Raw genomic sequence first — 19,182 nt, forward strand, 5'->3', positions numbered from 1 at the left:
CTGGTTCAGACCTGCCCCGCGTCCGCAGGCCTGCGGAGGGGTGGCCTGCGGAGGGGCGTGGCCTGAGGGGGCGTGGCCTGCAGAGGGGCGTGGCGGCGATGGGCGGGCCCGGGGCGGGTCCCACTGGCAGCCCCGGGGCCGCGCTTTGTCGCCTCCCGGAGCCGCCGCCCCCGCAGACGCCGCGGCCGCCGGAGCCTGGACCCAGACGCGTGGTGGGTGAGTGCGCCGCCAGCAAGGCCGGCCGGGGGCGCGGAGGGGCGCGGAGGGGCGCGGGCCTGGCCCGAAGGCTCCGTGCGGCCCGGGTCGGGAGACCGGCTACCGGCGGCGGGAAGGCGAAGAGGCCGCCCCCGCCGGATCCGGCCGCAGGCCCCTCGCAGGCTGTTCCCGCAGGGAGACGGGCGTGGGGGGCGCCGCCCGGGTCCTGGGACAGGCCTGGCCCCCCCCTTCCGGCAGGGCACCGGAATGCGCCGTCCGGGCGCCCCTCGTTGTCCCGACACCGGTCCCCTCCCTCGGCAGCAGGCCCGCCCACCACCCAGGGCTGGGGGACAGGCCATTGGCCGCGGCCGGTGGAGGCGGCAGCGGCAGTGACTTCATCGCGGTGACGCGGGGATTCCTCTCCCGGCCTGGCTGGAGGGGTCCGGGGTCCCCTGCTTGGGCGCGGACGGTCCTAGGGCTCGGTTGAGGGTCAGGGCCTGGGGCAGGGCTGCGCTATTCCCGCTGCAGGAGCTATTTCTGGAGGGCCCACGCTAGCCTTCCCACGTCTGCCAGGCTTTCCTGGGAAGAGGGACCAACCCTCAGCGGATCCCTGGCCGTGCCCTGAGCCAGCCTCCCCAGAAGGCCTAGGACCAGTGGGTGGGGTTGAGGCATCTCCCCAGGTGAATACTTACTTGGGCGTCTATTTCTACCCCCAGCTCCTTGGTGGGGGTCTGTAAACCCCCAGGTCAGTGGTGGGGCTCTGTGCCTCCCAGCTTGGTGGTAGGGTGTGTGTGCCCCCAGTTTGGTGGCAGGGGTCTGTGCCTCCCCAGCTCAGTGGCAGGGACCTGTGCTCCCAGTTTGGTGGTGGGGGTCTGTGTCACCCCTAGACCAGTGGTGGGGGTCTGTGTTCCCCCAGCTCAGTGGCAGGGTGTTTGTGCCCATCCCTCTACCTCAGCCGTGGCATCCAAGCCCTTTTTTTCCCAGGCTGTAGCTGCTGCTGTCTGGGGGAGATCAGTGACAGCTCTGGAGCTAAGGCCTAGGGTGGGGTGGACTGAGGAGGCATGAGGTCCCTGCCAAGATCGGACTGTCCGGAAATGTTCTCTACCCCGCCCTGCCCAAGCCCGGACCAAAACACCAGGCTTGGCTGCCCCGCTGTCTCTGGCGAGGATGGGTGGAACTTGGTGGGGGAGGGCCAGTCCTGGGCCCCAGCCTGTCTCCTGGGAGTGAACTCTGCCTGCCCTGCCAGGAAGCCCAGCTCTGGCCTGGGCCCAGGGAGGGACCGAAGGATCTGTGACCTGTGACCTGTGATCTGCCCTCTAGTGTGTCTCCAGGAAACTCCTGTCCACCTGCCTTACTTCCTTACCTGAGGCACCTTTTGGTGAGCTGTGGGCGGGGAGGCAGGGAGGGTGGGGAGACAGGGAGGGCTGGGCAGTTCAGTCTGGGTAGCTGAAGGGCCTGTCTGGAAATGTGGCCCTGGGCGCCTGCACTGTCTGGGCTGCCTCCCTGGTACAGACACAACAGAGCGGGTGTGGACAGGGAGCCCCACGTAGACGCTCCAGGAGCACAGCCCCCGCCAGTGCCTTCCGCTCTGCAGAGGTAGCTCTGCCCTCGTCCTCCGTTTTCCCCATCCTGGCTGGCTGCAGGGGAAGGAGGGCTGCCCTTAAGAGCTGAAGAAACTGAGGCTCCAAGGCCAAAAAGTTGGTAGAGGCCCAGCTGTCTCCACCCCAGGCTGTCTCCAATGGGCCTCCTCTCCTCCCACAGGCCGGTTAGGTCCTGCCTGCCTGTGACGTGGGGCCCGGGGAATGCTGTGGGGGAGGGCGGGCTTGATGAGCTCACCCTTGGGGCCTGCTGGGGTTTCCTCCCTGACGGCCAGCGTGAGTCGGCTGATGGGGCTGGGAGTCCTCCATGCCCCCCTACCCTGAATTCTGCTCTGGGAAGTGGGGCTTCCTGCCCAGCCCTAGGGCTCCACTGTAGCATCTGGGGTTGGTCCTGGCTGCAGCTGGGGATAAGGGCACTACGCTGGCTGCCCTCCTCGGGAAGTGACTCTTGACCTGTTTCCATGGAGACTCCTTCCCAGGCCGGTGGATGGTGTTGGCCAGGCCCCAACACCGGTCAGCCTGGGCATCACTGCCTGTGTGGCCTCCTGCTCCAGCTGGCGTCCGGCTGTCCTCACAGTCAGGGGCTAGTATTATGCTGTCTGACCCTCCCCTCCCCCCGCCCCAGGCCTTTGCAGTCCCCAGGATGGGGGAGTTCAGTGAGAAGAAGGAGACATGTGGCACCATCTGCCTCAAGTACCTGCTGTTCACCTTCAACTGCTGCTTCTGGGTGAGGAGTGGGCCCACCCTGGCCTGGGAGCTCAGCCTGGCCCCCTGGCCTTCCCAGACTTGTGAGCTGTGTTTACTACCACAGCTGGCTGGCCTGGCTGTCATGGCGGTGGGCATCTGGACACTGGCCCTCAAGAGCGACTACATCAGCCTGCTGTCCTCCAGCACCTACCTGGTCACAGCTTACATCCTGGTGGTGGCTGGTGTGATCGTCATGGTGACAGGCGTCCTGGGCTGCTGTGCCACCTTCAAGGAGCGGCGGAACCTGCTGCGCCTGGTCAGCAGGGCATGGCTGGCACAGGGTGGGGGCCTGACAAGGGGTCCCCGCCAGGTGTCTGGAGACTGGCTCTGGGTCCCTGATAGGAAGAGGGAGTGATGGGAGGAAATGACAGGATGGGGGCACAGTGTGCACACCACGCTGGCATTGGTGCAGCTCAGCCGGGTGGGCCCTGCCTAGCCCCGTGGGTCCTCGTAAACCCCTGAGGGCTGGGCATGGGAAACCCAGGCTCCTGGGAAAGCAGGGGGTAGTGTGGCGTCTCCCAGCCCCTGCCCACCGCCTGGAGAGCTGGAGAGCCGGGGCGGGGACTCCACCCTGTGGAGCCTGGACACCAGGTCCTCGGCCAGGGAGTGTTTGTGCTGGCGCCCAGCCTCACCGGGCCTCTGCCCCCCAGTACTTCATCCTACTCTTCATCATCTTCCTGCTGGAGATCATTGCTGGCGTCCTGGCGTACGTCTACTACCAGCAGGTGAGGGGCCGAGCCATGTGGGGACACGCATGGACACAGACACACACACTGTGACACACACACACAGCGACACACACACACGTCCACACGGAGGGACAGGCACAAAGCATGAGGGGCTGTGTACATGCAGGGACACGCACACACATGGCAGCACGTACACACAGGCACGCAGGGACATGCGCACACACGGCAGCATGTACACGCAGGGACACGTGCACACATGGCAGCACGTACACGCAGGGACACGCGCACACATGGCAGCACGTACACGCAGGGACACGCGCACACATGGCAGCACGTACATGCAGGGACACGCACACACGGCAGCACGTACACGCAGGCACGCAGGGACACCCGCACACACGGCAGCACGTACACGCAGGCACGCAGGGACACCCGCACACACGGCAGCACGTACACGCAGGCACGCAGGGACACCCGCACACACGGCAGCACGTACACGCAGGCACGCAGGGACACCCGCACACACGGCAGCACGTACACGCAGGCACGCAGGGACACCCGCACACACGGCAGCACGTACACGCAGGCACGCAGGGACACACACACACATGGCAGCACGTACACGCAGGCACGCAGGGACACCCGCACACACGGCAGCATGTACACGCAGGCACGCAGGGACACACACACACGGCAGCATGTACACGCAGGGACACGCACACACGGCAGCACATACACACGGGCATGCAGGGACACACACACACGGCAGCACGTGCACACGGACACGGAGACATGCACACACATGGCAGCACATGCACGCAGGCATGCAGGGACACGCACAGACACGGCAGCATATACACGCAGGCACGCGAGGACATGCACACACACGGCAGCTTATACACACAGGCAGGCAGGGACACACACACGCAGGGCCATACCTCCCACAGCCTGGTTGGTTCTTTCCAGCCTGTGACGTGGACCCCAGGGAACGCTCTGATGGGGATGGCAGACCTGTGTGAGCTCACGTGTGGTATTCCTGTGAGCTCTTGCAGGGACACACATAGGGATACACACAGCTGGGGCGTGCACGTGCTGACGCAGGCCTACATGTAGTGTCATGTACACACAGGGACACACGTAGCCAAGCATGCACACATGGGCCAGTGCAGGGACATATACATAGCAACACGCACACACAGGAACATGTATGTACACATGTGATCCTTCTAGAGCCAACCTTTATGCTGTTGGGCCCATAGAGGTGGAGGTGGGGCTGGGTTGATAGGGCAGGGACCCCAGGGGTGGACAACCCACCCACAAAGCTGCTCACTCTTGGGACTCATGGGGGCCATGGAGCTCAGTGTCCTCTTCCAGCTTCTGTCTGACCCCAGTCCTTTCCTTCAGTGTCCGAGCTTCCCCATTCTGCTTTGGAGGGTCTTAGACATTGAAGCTGAAGTTTCCACTCTGCCCCTTAGCTGAACACAGAGCTTAAGGAGAACCTGAAGGACACCATGACAAAGCAGTACCACCAGCCAGGCCACGAGGGTGTGACCAGCGCCGTGGACAAGCTACAGCAAGAGGTAGGCAGGTGGTGTGAGAGAGCTCTGTAGGCCCAAGGAGTGAGTGTGTGTGTGCGCGCATGTGCATACACGTGCAGCCCCCGGGGCCCCTGAAGCATTAGCATGTGTGTGTGCACGGCCCCCGGGGGCCCTGAAGTGTAAGGCCCCTGTGGCCTGAAGCCTGAGCATGTGTGTGTGCGAGGCTCCCATGGGCCCTGAGGCTGGACCGTGTGCAAGGCCCCCGTGGCCCTGAAGTGTGTGTGTGCGCACAGCCCCCATGGGGTCTGAGATGTGTGTGTGCAAGGCCCCTGTGGGCCCCGAGGCGTGAGCATGTGTATGTGCATGGCCCCCGAGGAGTGTGTGTGTATGCGTGGCCCCCATGGGCTCTGACGCGTAAGCGTGCGTGTGTGTGCGTGCACGGCTGCCGTTTGTCCCACGGAGCCCTGCAGGAGTGACTGTGCTCATGCGTGTCTGCAGGGCCTCTGCCCATGTGCTCAGCCCACCCCATGTTCCCGCCAGTTCCACTGCTGTGGCAGCAACAACTCAAAGGATTGGCAGGACAGTGAGTGGATCCGCTCGGGTGAGGCAAGTGGCCGCGTGGTCCCTGACAGCTGCTGCAAGACTGTGGTGGATGGCTGTGGCCGGCGGGACCACGCCTCCAACATCTACAAGGTGGAGGTAGGTTGGCTGGTGGGACCTGGCCCCCCTGGGTAAGGGGCTGAGACACTGGGGCCACACTGAGTGTGGACGGGGACACTGGGGGCAGCCCACAGCAGCAGATCCCTGGCACTGATGGGGGAGTGGCCATGCTTAGTTAGCACTCTGCCCCCACTGCCAGGGCGGCTGTATCACCAAGCTGGAGACCTTCATCCAGGAGCACCTGAGGATCATTGGGGCCGTGGGCCTCGGTATCGCCTGCGTGCAGGTGCGGGGCGGACACGGGCCATGGGGATCGCCTGAGTGCAGGTGCAGGGCGGACGTGGGCAACGCCTGCGTGCAGGAGCTGGGTGGACGCGGGCAACGGGCATCACCTGCATGCAGGAGCTGGGCATCGGGTGTAGGGCCATGAGCATTGCCTGTGTGGGGGCTGGGTGTTGGGCACAGGGCTGCGAGCAGGGCTCCGATCATTGCCTGTGTGCCAGGGCTGGGCGTGGGCATCACCTGCGTGTAGATGCACGGGCCGTGGGTATCACCTGTGTGTAGGGAAGCTGGGCATCGGGTGCAGGGCTGGGTGTCAGGCACAGGGCCGTGGGCACTGCCTGTACGTGGGAGCCAGGTATCAGGCATGGGCATCACCTGCACGCAGGTGCATTGCCTGTACAAGTGGGGCATGGCAGGTAGAGGGCCCTGTGGCCCCTGCTCACACCTGGCCTGCCCCGCCACCACAGGTTTTTGGCATGATCTTCACCTGCTGTCTGTACAAGAGCTTGAAGCTGGAGCACTACTGAGCTCTTCTGCCTACATGGGCGGCGTGCCCATGCCCGTGCCTGCTAGAGCTGAAGCTTCTCACTACTGATCTGAGACTACTGATGGGGACGGAGCTCTCCAGAGTCCACTGCTCCTGCCTCCCTCCCCGCCCCCCAACTCCCCCACCAAAGTGGTCTCTGGTGACACCCCCTTCCTAGCTTCGAGTGCCTTTTGCTGCACACCAAAGCCCCAGGCCTGAGGAAGGGCCCCTGCCTAGCTCTGCCCTCCAGCAGGGGTGGGGGCTCCTGGGTTCTGACTAAAAGCCCCCTCACTCCCGTAGGCTGCCTCCTTTTGGGTGGGGTCATGGGGCCTCTGGCAGTTCCTGATGCCAGTGTTTAGTCAGAGGGACTGGACTGTGGGTAAATTTGGGCAGAATGGGGCAGAGGCCAGGCTGGCCTGCCCTGGGGGGCTCCCAGCCCACTGGACAGACACATCCCCGTGATGGTTGAGGCTGGTCTCAGGCATGTACCTCTGCATGGAGTGGCTGTTGCGGGCCATTGTCAGCCCCGCTCTGCTCGGTGTCACCCCTGCCCCGGGCCTCTGCCTCCTCGTGCTGGGCAGGGCCTCGTCTCCCCACTGAGCCCACGTGCCCACTCCTTCAGTGCTGTTTCTTGCGAGGACGCCCTGCGGTGGCTGCTGTGACCCAACCACCAGAGCTGCTCCTGCCACATCACAGGACCCAATAAACGTTTCTGGAACCGACTCCTCTAGTGACAGGTTCCGGTGCTTAGGGTCCCCCAGTCCAGCAGGGTAGACACATCTCCCTATCTGATATCATGATTTAGGAGAAGAGCAGGGAGCTGGGGGATACGTCCCGGTGGCTACAGGGCAGCAGGGGCAACAAGCAGGGCCCGGAAAGGGAAGAACCCAGTGTGTTCTGGGGACAGAAAGGTGGTGACATGCCAGAGCAGAGAAGACACAGGACAGAAGGCCTAACAGGCCAAGAGTGTGGGCAGATACGAGGGGAGGCCAGGAGGTGCAGGAAGAGCTCCTGGCCCGCGAGTGGCGATGGAGGTGGTGGCTAAGGCAGGGTGTCTGGCAGAACCTGTGGTGGAGGCAATGCCCTGAGAAGGGAGCCAGGGCTGGGGAGTGGGAGGCTTGGGCAGGGGGTACGGGCTGTGCCATGCAGGCTGCGTGCTCCCCGATCCAGGCTCCTCTTCTGCATACAGAGGGGCCCATTTCACGATCCCTCCTCGCCCCCGCCTTTGGCCTGCTGAGGGCCACTCAACCCCAACGCAGGGTGACAGCTCATGCCTCTCTAAGCCTGAGTTGGAGAAGGCCATCAGAGCCCCTGAGAGCACAAGACCAGGTGCCAGTGCAGGGCCATTGGATGCTGTGCTATGGGGTTCATCCCCATCGGCCCAGAAGCACCGTCTGTGCCTCGGTTGGGCGGCTGGAGGCCTACTTCAAAGCCTCCCTCCTCTCCCCCTGATAGCATCAGGCAGGAGTCTGGGCACTGGGGCGCAGGCGCAGAGCCCAAGCCAGCCCAGCTGGAGGCCCTCTTGGTGGTTCAGCAAAGAGCTTTATTGGATGGCTCCTCCTTGAGACAGGTCAGACCTCACTCCGAGCCCACCCCCTGCAATCTCACAGGGTTTCATCAGCTCAGGCAACGTGCACGGTCACTTCCGGGCCATGGTCTGGCCCTGCTCCAAGCCCCCAACTCAGAGGGCGAGGCCCGCCAGCGGTGGTCAGCAGTCACTTCTCTAGAGGCGCATAGTTGAGCAGCTTCTCAATGAGGTCCACGTGGGCCAGCAGCATTCGGCGGCAACAGTAGCGCTTCAGGCCCAGCGCATCCAGGGCGTCCCTAGAGTGGACGGGCAGCATGAGGCTGTGTGGTCTCCACATGAGACCCCGGGAGGCCTCATCCAACCCTACCTTTGCCCCTCTCCATATCCCCCCACTGCTACAGGCAAGGGCTGGGCTGACCCGTTCAGGAGTCCCCTGGGGAAGTCCACAACGTGCACCCAGACATGGTCAGGCTGAGCCACCACCCCAGGCTGGAGCCTCATGGGTCTGTCTCCCACCTACTCAAGCCATGCTCCTGAGCCCCTGGGCTACCCCCTCCAGGATGTATCCAGCTTCCAGCTGACCCAGTTCCTGTTCCCTGGCCAAGCCTCCCTCTGCCCCTGCTTCTGGCTCTTCCATGGGGTTGGGTGGGTCTTGGGGTTTCCAAACAGTATTCAGGAGGGGAGAACCGGAGAAGCAAGGCCAGTGCCGGGCAGAGACCGCCACAGTTCATCACAAGGGACAGGAAGGCAGTCCAAGTGGGAACAGGTCCTTCCCACCAAAGTCTCTGCTGCCCTCTGGCCTAGCACAGGCTTCCCACCGTGACTTTGCCCCCTGTGGTTCCCCCTCCTCACACACGAAGGTGCACCACTGTGGCCTGTGGACCTCAAGGACCCTAAGAGGCGGCAGGCCAGAGCACGCCCCACCCAGCTCCTACAGGACCTGTCTTCAGCTCTCCTCCCCAAATAGAGGAGACCTCGCGTAGACTTTTAGAACTGGGGTCTCATCCGCCCCAGCCCTCCAACTTGCCCTCAGGCACCCACCCAGGACAACCTTCGAGGGCAACATCTCCCATTCCCTAAGCCATCAGAAACCAGGATTCCTGGGACCTAGTGTGTTCCCAGTCACCTTCAGGATCCCCAGAAACACACGCTATTGGCTTAACATGCAGAGATGGCAGCTAGGGGCAGGCGAGGCCAGACTGGGAGGCCCCTGCCTGTGGTGTCCCAAGGAGAGGGACCTAGGCAGGCCGCTGGGCACTCATTCTGACTCTGGGCACTCCTGTGGCTTTGCAGGCCACGTTTTCAGGGCCTGGCATGAATGCCCACCCCATTCATCACTCATTTTCCCCATCTGCCTAGCGTGCCTCCCTGAGTGCCTATTAGATGCTGGACCAGGTGACGCTGGGGGCTCAAACGTAATACAGCCCTGTGGCTGTCCACAGGAAGGGGATAGAATCAGACATGCAAGGGGCAACTGGAGTTCTACGGGACAGCACAGAAGAGAGAGAGCTCCCCTCCCCGACCCCCAAGCCAGGTGTGTGTTTGGTCAGGAAGCTCGACCCACATCTTCAGGGAGTAGTTTGTTGGGAAAGGTGGTCATTCCAAACAGAAGGAGATGCAAGAGGGGTGGGGAGTGTGGGGGGGTGGGGAGTGTGGGGGGGTGGGGGGCCCCACCAGAAAGCAGAGAGGAGCCTGTGGACTTTACTGTGTATAGGAAGGCGCCTTAGGACTTGCCAGGAGAATATCTAGATGGACGTTCCCAAGATGCCAGTGGTTTACCGCCCACCTCCCCTGCCAAAGTTCTAAGGAGCAACGCTCCCCTGAGCGCAAGGTGGGAGAGCTGCTGCGGACGAGGTTCCAGTTCTAAAAATCCACACGAGATCGCCTCAGTCTGCCTCCACAATGCCCTCGCCCCGCACCTGGCCGGGCCCCCAGCCGACCCAGGCCCGCGCCCTCGCCCCACACCTGGCCGAGCCCCAGCCGACCCAGGCCCGCGCCCTCGCCCCGCACCTGGCCGGGCCCCCAGCCCACCCCCTCGCCCCGCACCTGGCCGGACCCCCGGCCGACCCCGGCCCGCGCCTTCGCCCCCTCGCAGCCGGCGGCCCTCCCGCGCCGGGCCCGGGTGCCTCACCCCTCGGTGTACTCGGCTTGCAGGAGCCCCAGGTAGGCCTCCCACTTGTTGCCCACGATCTTGCCGCAGGTGAAGCAGCGCACGGGGATGATCATGGCGCCGGAGCCGCGAGCCGAGCCCAGGCTGTGCGACCGCCGACTCCGCAGCCGCTTCCGCACGCGCCGAGCCAGGCGCGCAGGCCCCGCCCCGGGAGCGCCCACGGCGCGGCGCCACCAGCTCGGTCCCGCGGCCGCCGGCCCGGCCCCGCCGCCGCCGCCACGCCGCCCGCCGCCGCCGCCGCCGCCCCCGCCCGTGGGTGGCCGCTCCCCGGGGCGCGCGCGGCGGCGGCGGCGGCACCCCCGCGCCCCCCGCCCGCGGCCTTGGTACGTCCCGGCGCGACGGCGGCCGAGCGGGGCCGGAAAGGCGGGCGGCGGCTTCGCGTTCCTCGTGCCCGCAGGGCTGACAGTCGCGCGGCGGGAGCCACCAGCCGGAGCCGCAGGCGCGCGCAGGTACCGGCGCCCCGCGCGCGGGCAGTGCGGCCGGGTCCCGCCGTCCGCGGAGCCCCGGGCCGGCCCAGACCCGGGCGCCCGAGTTCGAGCCCGAGCGCGGAGCCCGAGCCGAGCCGCGGCACCAAGTGGCGGGCCGGGCGGGGGCGCGGGGGTCCCGAGCGCCGACGGGGAGCGGGGCCGCGGGGTGGACGGGGGCCGCGGGGTGGGCGGGGGTCGGGCGGCCGGAGCCCGGCGCGGGCGGCCACAGGCGGGTCTCCCCGCCGGCCCCTGGCCCGGGCGCCCGGGCAGCTGGGTCTGGGCTGTGGGCTTCCCACCCTCCGGCCAGCCCCTCCGCGGGCCCGGCCCCTCCGCGGGCCCCGCCCTAGTCCCCTTGTCCGCACTCTGGGAGGGGGCCCCGCACGGGACGGTTCCCCACCGGGTAATTACCTGTAGCCCCCGACGGCTGGAGGGCGAGGTGGAACCGCCGGCGGCCTCACCGTGGCGGCCATCGACGGCACAGCGGCCTCGGCCGGCGGCTCCTGCCCCCCGCCCGCAGTGCCGCATCGATCCGCCGGGGTCCGCGTCCACACCTCCCCTCCATCCCGGGAAGGCGACTGGGAGGCGGGGTGCCGGAGGGGTCCGCAGCGGCCCCAGGCCAGGCTGTGCGAGGTAGCCCGCGCTCTGGAGAGCATGGGCGGCTCGAACGCACCTCTGAGGACTACGCCAAGGGGGGCAGAGGGTGGGTGGGGGGGTGTGTGTGGAGAAAGAGGTGTTTTTTGAACTGGACCTTCAAGAACGTAGGACCTCAGCAAGGGCCAGCCTGCGCGTGAGAGCCCTGGAGGCTGTACCTGCAGGGGTGGCTGGTGCCTGGGCACACCGTGCTCTCAGGGGCCCTGGGAAGGTGACAGGTGTGGGCTGGGGCCAAGGAGGGAGCCTGGAGGTGCTGAGAGCCATCGAGGACTTAAAAGGAAGGAGAGACAGGTATCTCTGGGAATAGGGGGTGGTTGTCCTTGGAAGAGAGAGTGGGGGTGGGGGCAGCGTTGGGTGAGAGGCAGGGAAGGCTCCCTGGAGGAGGTGAGCTTTGGTCTTTGGGAGTGGGGATGGCGAGGTGGGTGGAGATGTGTGTGCAAAGTGGGACCAGTGACTTAGGAGCGCCTGCTCGCTCCAGGCGGATCCCTGACCCGTCTCCGGTTGGGTGAGCCCTGTTGGGGGCCTGCACCCAGCCTCACCCCAGGCATCTGCCAACTGCTCTCTCAGCCTTACTGGACCCTGGCTTAGCTGGAGAAAGGAGAGAGGATGGCGGGGGGTGGGGTACCGTGGGCCCTGGGCCCTGGGTAGCGCTCGCCAGGGCTGCTGAATCCTGAGTTGTGTGCCTCATCCTCGCCTGGGCTCCGGGCAGCCTCCCCAGTGGCGTTTTTGGTCCCTGCTTGGGCCACGTGCCCAGACACGAGCTGAATCCACTTCCCTTCCCGGTCCCCTTCCCCCAGGCTGGCTGCAGGCACATCCTGTCCCCGGCTGGTGGGGCAGGAGAGGGGGCCTTGAGTCACAGTAGCCTGGGGTCAGACCAAGTCTCAGCTGCAGAGGCTGCTTTCCGCGAGGTCTGGAGGTGGGTCAGGGGTCTTAGCAGGCTGGATTCTGGAGGGGCAGGGGGTGGGAGGCTTCCTGGAGGAGGGGCCCAGGGCCTGTCCCGCCCCTGCTCTGCCTCAGCCCTTGTTTACTTCGGAGAGTGAGGGGAGTGAGCCTCCCGCCCAGAACCGGGCTGGAGCCAAGCTGACATTCCTGGAATTCCCAGAGCTGGGAGGGTGCGTGCTGATCTGGGAGCAGCGGACTCTTCCTGAGCTCCACCCTCCAGCTTCCTGATTGCCAAAGGGAAGCCCAGCTTGCATGCATGGCCCCCCACATGTGTGCATGGAGCCCCTGACATGCCTGTGGATGCCCCCAACACGTGTGTGCATGGGGCCATCATGTGTGCATGGCCCTCCGCACATGTGCACAGAGCCCCCCAGCACAGGTGTGCATGGAGCTCCCAACACATGTATATACAAGGCCCCCCACACGCGTGTGCGCAGGGCCCTCAGGGCATTTGCTCCTCACCGTCCGGACTCTGCTATGGCTCTGCTAGCCCAGACCCTAGACTAGGCTAGTGCAGCGGACTCTGGGGGACCTCAATGGTTAGTTCTGCCTCCTTGCCCTGGGTGGGCATGTCCCTGTGTGTGTATGTGGGTGGCGGGGGTATGGGGGAAGGCTGGGCTGGGGCCAGGCCCTTCTCAGGATGGGCAGGCGTGGGAGGGGGCTGTGGGGGCTCAGGGCACTGGCTGGGGTGGGGGTTGTGCCTGCCGCCAGGGTAGGGGTCCCCGTTTGAACAGAGCCCGGGCCTCTGGGGAGGGGGTGGTTGAGGCTCTGGTTTTCTGAGAAGGGCTTATTCTGTCCTGGGGTGGGGCGGAGGAGGGCCGCACTCACATGTGGTCTGGAGCCTGCTGACCACATTTCCGGGCAGAGGCAGGTCACGTCAAGGGAGGTTACAAGGAGAAGTTAGAGAATCAACTTCCCAGCTCTGATCATTCTTCCCCTGGAAACAGGCTGGCCCCTGGAGGAGGGTGTGGGGCAGCCTGGGGTGGAGCACTGGGCTGGGAGTCCACTGAGCTGCCTGCTGGACCTGGCTCATGGCTTCAGTTTCCCTCTGTGTAAAGCTCAAGGCCAGCCAGACCAGAAGCTGTCCACTGTGAGGGTCCAGTTCCCCCAGCGCCTGGCCTCTGTGACCTTGCATGTTATTCTTTGGTGGGAGTGGGGAGTGGGGGTGACTCCGCTGACCTGGGCTGTTCCCTAGGAACAGCCTTGCTCTTGTGCTCATACACTTGCCTCCAGGGCCAGACGAAGACGGGTAAGGGAGTGACTGCTGGAGCCAGCTGAGTGCCCCCCACCAAAGTGCTCAGGGGACGTTTTCCCCATGACCTGAGCCATGTGGGCACTCGTGTGAGGGGGCTCCCACACTCCCACGTGGAGGAGAAGCGGTGAGAGGTGGTGTTTACAGCCTTATCTAATGACCTTCCCTTGGACACGCCTGGCTGGTGGCATTTCGAAATGTCACTGGCTGCTGCGAGCTGCCTGGGCGATGGGAAGAGGGCTGCCCTGTGGGTCTGCAGGGGCAGGGTGGCCAGGTGGGGCACGTGTGCTTTATTCACACTGAAGCACTGAGGTGGGGTGCTCCCTGGGGCTGGGTGGGTGTCCCTTTCACCCTACCCCCTCATGACCTCCAGTGGAGAAATACCTGAGGGTGGGGGGCTGCAAGAGGGGAAGGCTCCCAGCTCTGGGATGGCCAAAGTGGGCCCTGGAGGAGAGACTGGGGGCAGGACCCCGAGCCCCTCGGTGGCCTTTTCCAGTGAGTCGTGGCCCCTCCTGGCCCTCCACTCTACCTGCCCCCTTCTCTGGAGGAGGGTTTAAGTGGGAGAAGATTGCCCCCCCATCTCTGCTCCTCTGTGTGTGGGGGTGCCAGCCTGTCTTGGTGCTGCCCCTCCCCCAGGGTGGGGTCTGGGTGGGTGAGAGGGCCTGCTGGAAGTGAGCGGCCGGCAGGAAGGCGGACACCGTGGGCCTGTTTGTGTTGGCCAGGGCCTGGCTGCCTCCTCAAAGCTGCCTCAGAGCCCTCAGCCTGGGGGGTCGAGGCTGGTGGGCGGACTCCGTGTTCCTTGAGCTGCCTGCTAGGCCAAGCTTGGAGACCTGGGTTGAGCTCCCAGGCCCCCATCACCGCAAACTGCTGGGCTGGTAGAGTGGGCCCCTGCTGACCACTAGCCCATCTGCCCGATGTTTGTCTTCAAGCTGGCTGTGGGCAAGCTCTGTTTTGGCATTTGGGGAGGTCCCTCTTTGAGTCTGACCTTGGTCTGGCCAGGTAGGTGCCCAGGTAGGGCTCAAGTAGGGCCCAGGCTGGCAGAGCTGCGTGTGTCTCCATCTGGGCCCCTCACTTGGGTGTGTCCCCACCGCCTACTCTGCAGATCTGGGGGTGCAGGATGTATTGGTCCCAGAGTGGGGCAGGAGGGCTTCCTGGAGGAGGAGGCCAGATCTGGTGAAGGATGGAGGCAGCCTTGGGCCTGCCCCCCCCCCACCGGGGGTCTGTGGCCTCTGTCCAGTCTTGCCCCCATGTCTACTGACTGCCGGACAGGGTGGGGTGGGTGTGGCTGAGGCCCTGTACTCCTGGGGTCCATCAGGGCTGGGAGGGACAGCATGTGCTGAGGTCAGTCCTGGTGGGGTCTAGAGGTGACTTGGGGTGTGGCAGGGAGGGGTCTGGGAATGTGGCCTGGCTCTGGTGTCAGTCTGGGGGCTCTCTGCTGGCCCCCACCTGAGTCCATGCCATGCATGAGTACACGGGGGTATTTGGGGAGGGCAGGGCTGGAGGGACCTGCTCTTTAGGGTATGGGGGGCTTTGGGGGAGCTTTGGCTGTGGCCCTGCCCCTAACCACTCCTCTCTGTCCTCTCCGTATGGGCAGGGGAGGGTGGGGAGCCTCTGTGTGAGTGTTGGGGTGTGTGGGCAGAAGGCAGAGTAGGGGTAGGGGTAGACACGCCTGCTTTTTAGCTTCTAGAATATGGTTCCCCGGGTCGGGGTAGGGGATTACCTCTGGATATGGCATGAATGGGTGAGACTCCCCCCACCCCTACCCTGCTGTCCTTAATCATTTCCCCTGGAACCCTCCAGGTCAGGGGTGGGGATGGGGGAGGGGTCCCGGTTCTCAGGGCTCCAGTCTGCTCCTCTGCAGTGACTTGCTGCTTTGCGGGGAGATGACAGTCTCAGGCCACCCACTCAGCGGCCTCCCTAGCTCCCCAGGTGTGGTGTGAGTGGCTAAGCACTTAAGGTGGGCCAGTAGGTAGCAGGGCACCTCCTGGCTCTGCTGTCCCCTCCTACCCCTGGGCTCCTGGGAAGACCACCTGCCCCACACCCAGGCTGCAAGGACCCCCTGGTCTGGGGGGCAAGGGGTGGTGGAGAAGGCAGCGCCAGGTAGTGGTGGGTGCCTCTTTTGGCCCCCATGTGAGCTTGGCCCCCCCCTGCAATCCTGGCTGGTGGAAGGACAGAATCAGCTTCCCCGTCACTGGGGCGGCAGATGAATGGGCCCGTGAGTCATTGCCGCCGGCTCAGGGTGGGCGGAGGGTCCAAGCCATTTTGTGGGAGGTGGGACAACAGCCAGTCCCAGGAGTCCCTGGCCAGCCAGCGTGAAGGCTGGGATCCCTGGGAAAGGACACGAGTGCGTGTCCTTGTGTCTGTCTGGGTGTGTGTCTCCATGCGTCTGCATGCGTGGTGTGCCTCCATGTGTGTGGTGTGTCTCCATGCGTGTGGTGTGTTTTCATGTGTCTGTGTGTGTGGAGTGTCTGTGTGTGTGGTGTGTCTCCATGTGTCTAGTGTGGACAGTCTCCATGTGTCTGTGTGTGTGTGGAGGGTCTCCATGTGTCTGCGTGTGTGGCACGTCTGTGTGGGTGTCTGTGTGTGTGTCATGTTTCCGTGTATGTGGTGAGTCTCCATGTGTCTGCATGTGTGTGGAGGGTCTCCGTGTGTCTGCATGTGTGGCACGTCTTCTTGCGTCTGCATATGTGGCGTGCATCTATATGTATGTGTGGTGTGTCTCTGTGTATGTGGAGCATCTCCGTGTGTGGAGGGTCTCCATGTGTCTGCGTGTGTGGTGTGTCTGTGTGGCGTGTCTGTGGGTGTGGCATATCTGTGTGGAGTGTCTGTCTGCATGTGTGGTGTGTTTCCACGTACGTTGTGTGTCTCCACATGTCTACATGTGTGGCATGTCTGTGTGTCTGGTATGTCTCCGTGCGTCTGCATGTGTGGCGTGCATCTATACGTCTATGTGGTGTGTTTCCCTGTGTCTGTGTGTGTCTACACGTCCCTGAGACTGTAAGTACACAGGCACATGTATGTGTTGTTTGCATGTCTCTGCGTGTGTATTCTGTCTCTGCATGTGTATCCCTGTCTGTGTCCTTATGCCTGGGTGTTCCTGTGTCTGTGTGAGTACACGTGCGTACAGACATGTCCTGCGTGCATGTCTTTGCGTTTGCCAGCCTGTGTTCCTGCCTGGGCATCTCAGGAGTGAGTGAAAATCGGGTTACAATCCTGTTTCGTAGCTCCGCCGGCTCCAACCGGGTCTTGTCCTAGGAGCCTGATGTGGCTCAGCCTTTATTCTGTCTGTCTGTCCTTCCCACAGCACTCCCAGCGTGCCTTGGCTGCTGACCACCTGTTGCCTTCAGGGGCTTCTTGCACCGCCTGACCTCATTCCTGTGGCAAGTTCAGGTACATCTGCCTGGCTGGGTTGTGTGGGTGGGACCTTTGCCGGCCTGAGGAGGCTTCTGGTCCTGGGGCGGCCGGGAGGCTGAGTTCCACCATATGCCACGCGGTGTTGCTGGGGCCCCACGTGCTGGAGGATGGGACCCCTGAGGGGAAGGGTCTCCCCCAATGTTCCAGTGTGCCCTGGTCAGACACCTGGTCCTGGCGATGTTGGAGGGCCCCCTAAACAGCAGCCTCACCCCATGCCCCTGGCCCGGCCCCTACCTCTTGTCTGGGTCCCCTTGCCCAGGCCCCCTACCCTGGCTCCTGCCCTGTGCTCCTCATCCCAGCCCCTCACCCCATGCCCCCTCGCTGTTGCTTGTGCTGCCTCGCTCGGGCCCCTTGCCCAGACCCCCTGCCCTGGCCCCTACTCTGTACCCGCTTGGCTTGGCCCCCTTGCCCTGTGCCCCTCATTCTGTACAACCCTCATCTGCACCCCGTGCTCCCTCACTCGGTCCCCTTGCTTGGGCCCCCTGCCCTGGCCCCTACCCCATGTCCCTTTGGCCCAGCCCCCTCCCCTGGTGCCTACTCCATGCCCCCATGCCCTGTGCCCCTTGTCCCATCACCCCTCGTCTGGACCCCATGCCTCCTTGCACCAGCTGCCTCGCCCCAGCCTGGCCTTGCTGTGTGGTTCCTGACTTGGTAGTAGAAACTTGCCCAGTAGTCTGGGTCTTGTTACACTTGGCTGGGTTTTCTGGTTTCATCTCAGATGGGCCACATCTGCTTACATAGGGTGTGCAGGTATTTATAGATGGGGGGAGGGGTGGCAGGGGACATCAGTGTAGGCATTGCCGGGTTGGATGAGCTGGGTGCATCAACCGTCAGGGCCCTGTTCCTTTCCTGGGACTCCAGACACACCAAAGACCCATCAGAGTAGAGGGGTGTGGGGAGCTGCAGACCTCCAGGTGGGCTTCCTGTTCCTCAGGGGCTCCCCTGTGTCCCACCCAGGGCAGCTCTTCTCAGGGAGAGGGGACAGGCCTGGGTTATCAACTGCAGTTCTTGGCAGAGCCCACAGGGGGTAGTAGAGGGCCCATGGCCCGTGAGTCCGGTCCTCAGCTGGGCAGGGGCATCTGGCCTCATTTGGTGCCTAAGGGTTCCTGCTCTGCCTGCAGCTTCTTTCCAGCCCTTCCCTGGCCTGCCACCGCCTGCGCAACTTAGCCTGCCCATACTCAGTCTGACTGGCTGCTGGTGGTCATCCATTCCTCTTTCCTTCCCCCACCCTCCCCTCCTCCTACCTTCTTACTCCCTCTCTCCCCTCCCTTCTCCTTTCTCTCCTCCCCCTTCTTACCCCTTTCTTATCTCCCTCCTCCTCTGGCCCCCTGCCATCTGGCTCTCAGGGACCCCGTGCATGCCCCCCCTCTTTGGACCTCAGTTTCCCAGACTGTTCCATGGAGCAGACACACTCAGCTGGACTATTCTCGTGACTGGGGGGCCTGGCTCCATTTGGCACCCAGTCTTGGTTTTCTACCTGTGCTCCTAGAGGGTGGAGGTGGCGGGGCAGAGTCCTGTCCCACTGCCTGGCCCAGGCCAGGGTCAGCTGAGATCTGGACCACATACATGAGCCTGTCCCCATCACATGGGTCCTTTTATCTAGTGCTCTTTAGGAGAATTGAGGCCCTCCCAGAGACAGTGTTTCCATCCACTGAGGTGGGCTATGGGGGCATCCCACTACTTGTTTGTCAGTTTAAGACTAAGACAGACTAAGAAGAAGGATTTGGTGGTCTACTTCTGAAAAACCCTGGTCAGAGAACACCTTACGAATAGCTGTGGAACAGTGTCTGATATAGTGCCAGAAGATGAGTCCTTCAGGTTGGGAGGCACTCAAAATACCATGGGGAAAGGCTGCCTCCTCAGAGCAGAGTCGACCTTAATGACGTGGGTGGAGTCAAGCTTTCAGGACCTTCATCTGCTGATGTGGCATGACTCAAAATGAGAAGAAACAGCTGCAAACATTAAGAATTGGAATATGGGATGTAGGAAGTATGAATCTGAAAAATTGGAAGTTGTCACAAATGAAGTGGAACAGATAAAGACCAATATTCTAGGCGTTAGTGAGCCAGAACGGACTGGTGTCGGCCATTTTGAATCAGACAATCATATGGTCTACTACGCCAGGAGTGACAGATGGAAGAGGGATGTCGTCGCGTTCATCGTCCAAAAGAACATTTCAAGATCTATGCTGAAGTACAGCGCTGTCAGTGATAGGATAATATCCATACGCCTACAGGAAGACCATTTAATATGACTATTATTCAAATTTACATGTTAACCACTAATGCCAAAGGTGAAGAAATTGAAGATTTTTACCCATTTCTGCAGTCTGAAGTTACTCAAACATGTAGTCAGGATGTATTGACAATTACTGGTGATTGGAATGCAAAAGTTGGAAACAAAGAAGAAGGGATAGTAGTTGGAAAATACAGTCTTGGTGATAGAAATGACACTGGTAATTGAATGATAGAAATTTGCAAGACCAACTGCTTATTCATTGCAGATATTTTCTTCAACAACCCA

General features: G+C 63.1%; 3 protein-coding genes across 10 annotated transcripts in view; 2 read left to right on the forward strand and 1 right to left on the reverse strand.

The window, feature by feature from the left end:
- The first annotated feature begins 126 nt into the window (after nt 1-126).
- CD151 (CD151 molecule (Raph blood group)) lies at nt 127-6,957 on the forward strand. Of its 6 annotated transcripts, none has more exons than XM_064287540.1 (9): nt 127-212; nt 1,516-1,573; nt 2,419-2,520; nt 2,605-2,796; nt 3,191-3,265; nt 4,705-4,809; nt 5,308-5,466; nt 5,627-5,713; nt 6,177-6,957. In XM_064287540.1, exons 3-9 carry the CDS (start codon nt 2,437-2,439, stop codon nt 6,234-6,236), a joined length of 762 nt encoding a protein of 253 aa, XP_064143610.1. In that variant the 5' UTR covers nt 127-212; nt 1,516-1,573; nt 2,419-2,436; the 3' UTR covers nt 6,237-6,957. The 6 variants fall into 6 exon arrangements, with proteins under 6 accessions (XP_064143610.1, XP_064143611.1, XP_064143614.1 ...); XM_064287541.1 differs by having other exon boundaries at nt 135-216; nt 1,442-1,573; XM_064287539.1 differs by having other exon boundaries at nt 142-216.
- An 800-nt stretch (nt 6,958-7,757) lies between these two features.
- Nucleotides 7,758-10,105, reverse strand: POLR2L (RNA polymerase II, I and III subunit L). The gene is made up of 2 exons (XM_064287545.1): nt 9,895-10,105; nt 7,758-8,059 (listed from the first exon to the last, which is right to left on the reverse strand). The coding sequence occupies exons 1-2, from the start codon at nt 9,987-9,989 to the stop codon at nt 7,951-7,953; spliced, it is 204 nt and encodes a 67-aa protein (XP_064143615.1). The 5' UTR covers nt 9,990-10,105; the 3' UTR covers nt 7,758-7,950.
- A 198-nt stretch (nt 10,106-10,303) lies between these two features.
- The window catches only part of TSPAN4 (tetraspanin 4), a 31,132-nt gene continuing 22,253 nt past the window's right edge, over nt 10,304-19,182 (forward strand). The window contains exons 1-2 of one of the 3 annotated variants that reach the window (XM_064287551.1): nt 10,304-10,382; nt 16,550-16,635. The gene's annotated coding sequence lies outside the window, so the exon portion shown is untranslated. Of the gene's footprint in view, nt 10,383-11,144; nt 11,343-11,784; nt 11,968-16,549; nt 16,636-19,182 lie in introns of those variants that run through there. The other 2 variants (XM_064287549.1, XM_064287550.1) reach the window with 2 other exon arrangements.

Source organism: Loxodonta africana, chromosome 7 (assembly GCF_030014295.1).
Source record: "Loxodonta africana isolate mLoxAfr1 chromosome 7, mLoxAfr1.hap2, whole genome shotgun sequence".
NCBI lineage: Eukaryota > Metazoa > Chordata > Mammalia > Proboscidea > Elephantidae > Loxodonta > Loxodonta africana.

Bases quoted from the DNA above. Each gene is read 5' to 3' on its own strand.
- CD151 (XM_064287540.1), top strand. From the start codon at position 2,437: ATGGGGGAGTTCAGTGAGAAGAAGGAGACATGTGGCACCATCTGCCTC. The intron at 2,797-3,190 runs GTCAGCAGGGCA...TCTGCCCCCCAG, and splicing joins GGCGGAACCTGCTGCGCCTG to TACTTCATCCTACTCTTCAT. The intron at 4,810-5,307 runs GTAGGCAGGTGG...TGTTCCCGCCAG, and splicing joins TGGACAAGCTACAGCAAGAG to TTCCACTGCTGTGGCAGCAA.
- POLR2L (XM_064287545.1), bottom strand. From the start codon at position 9,989: ATGATCATCCCCGTGCGCTGCTTCACCTGCGGCAAGATCGTGGGCAAC. The intron at 8,060-9,894 runs GTGAGGCACCCG...CGTCCACTCTAG, and splicing joins CAAGCCGAGTACACCGAGGG to GGACGCCCTGGATGCGCTGG.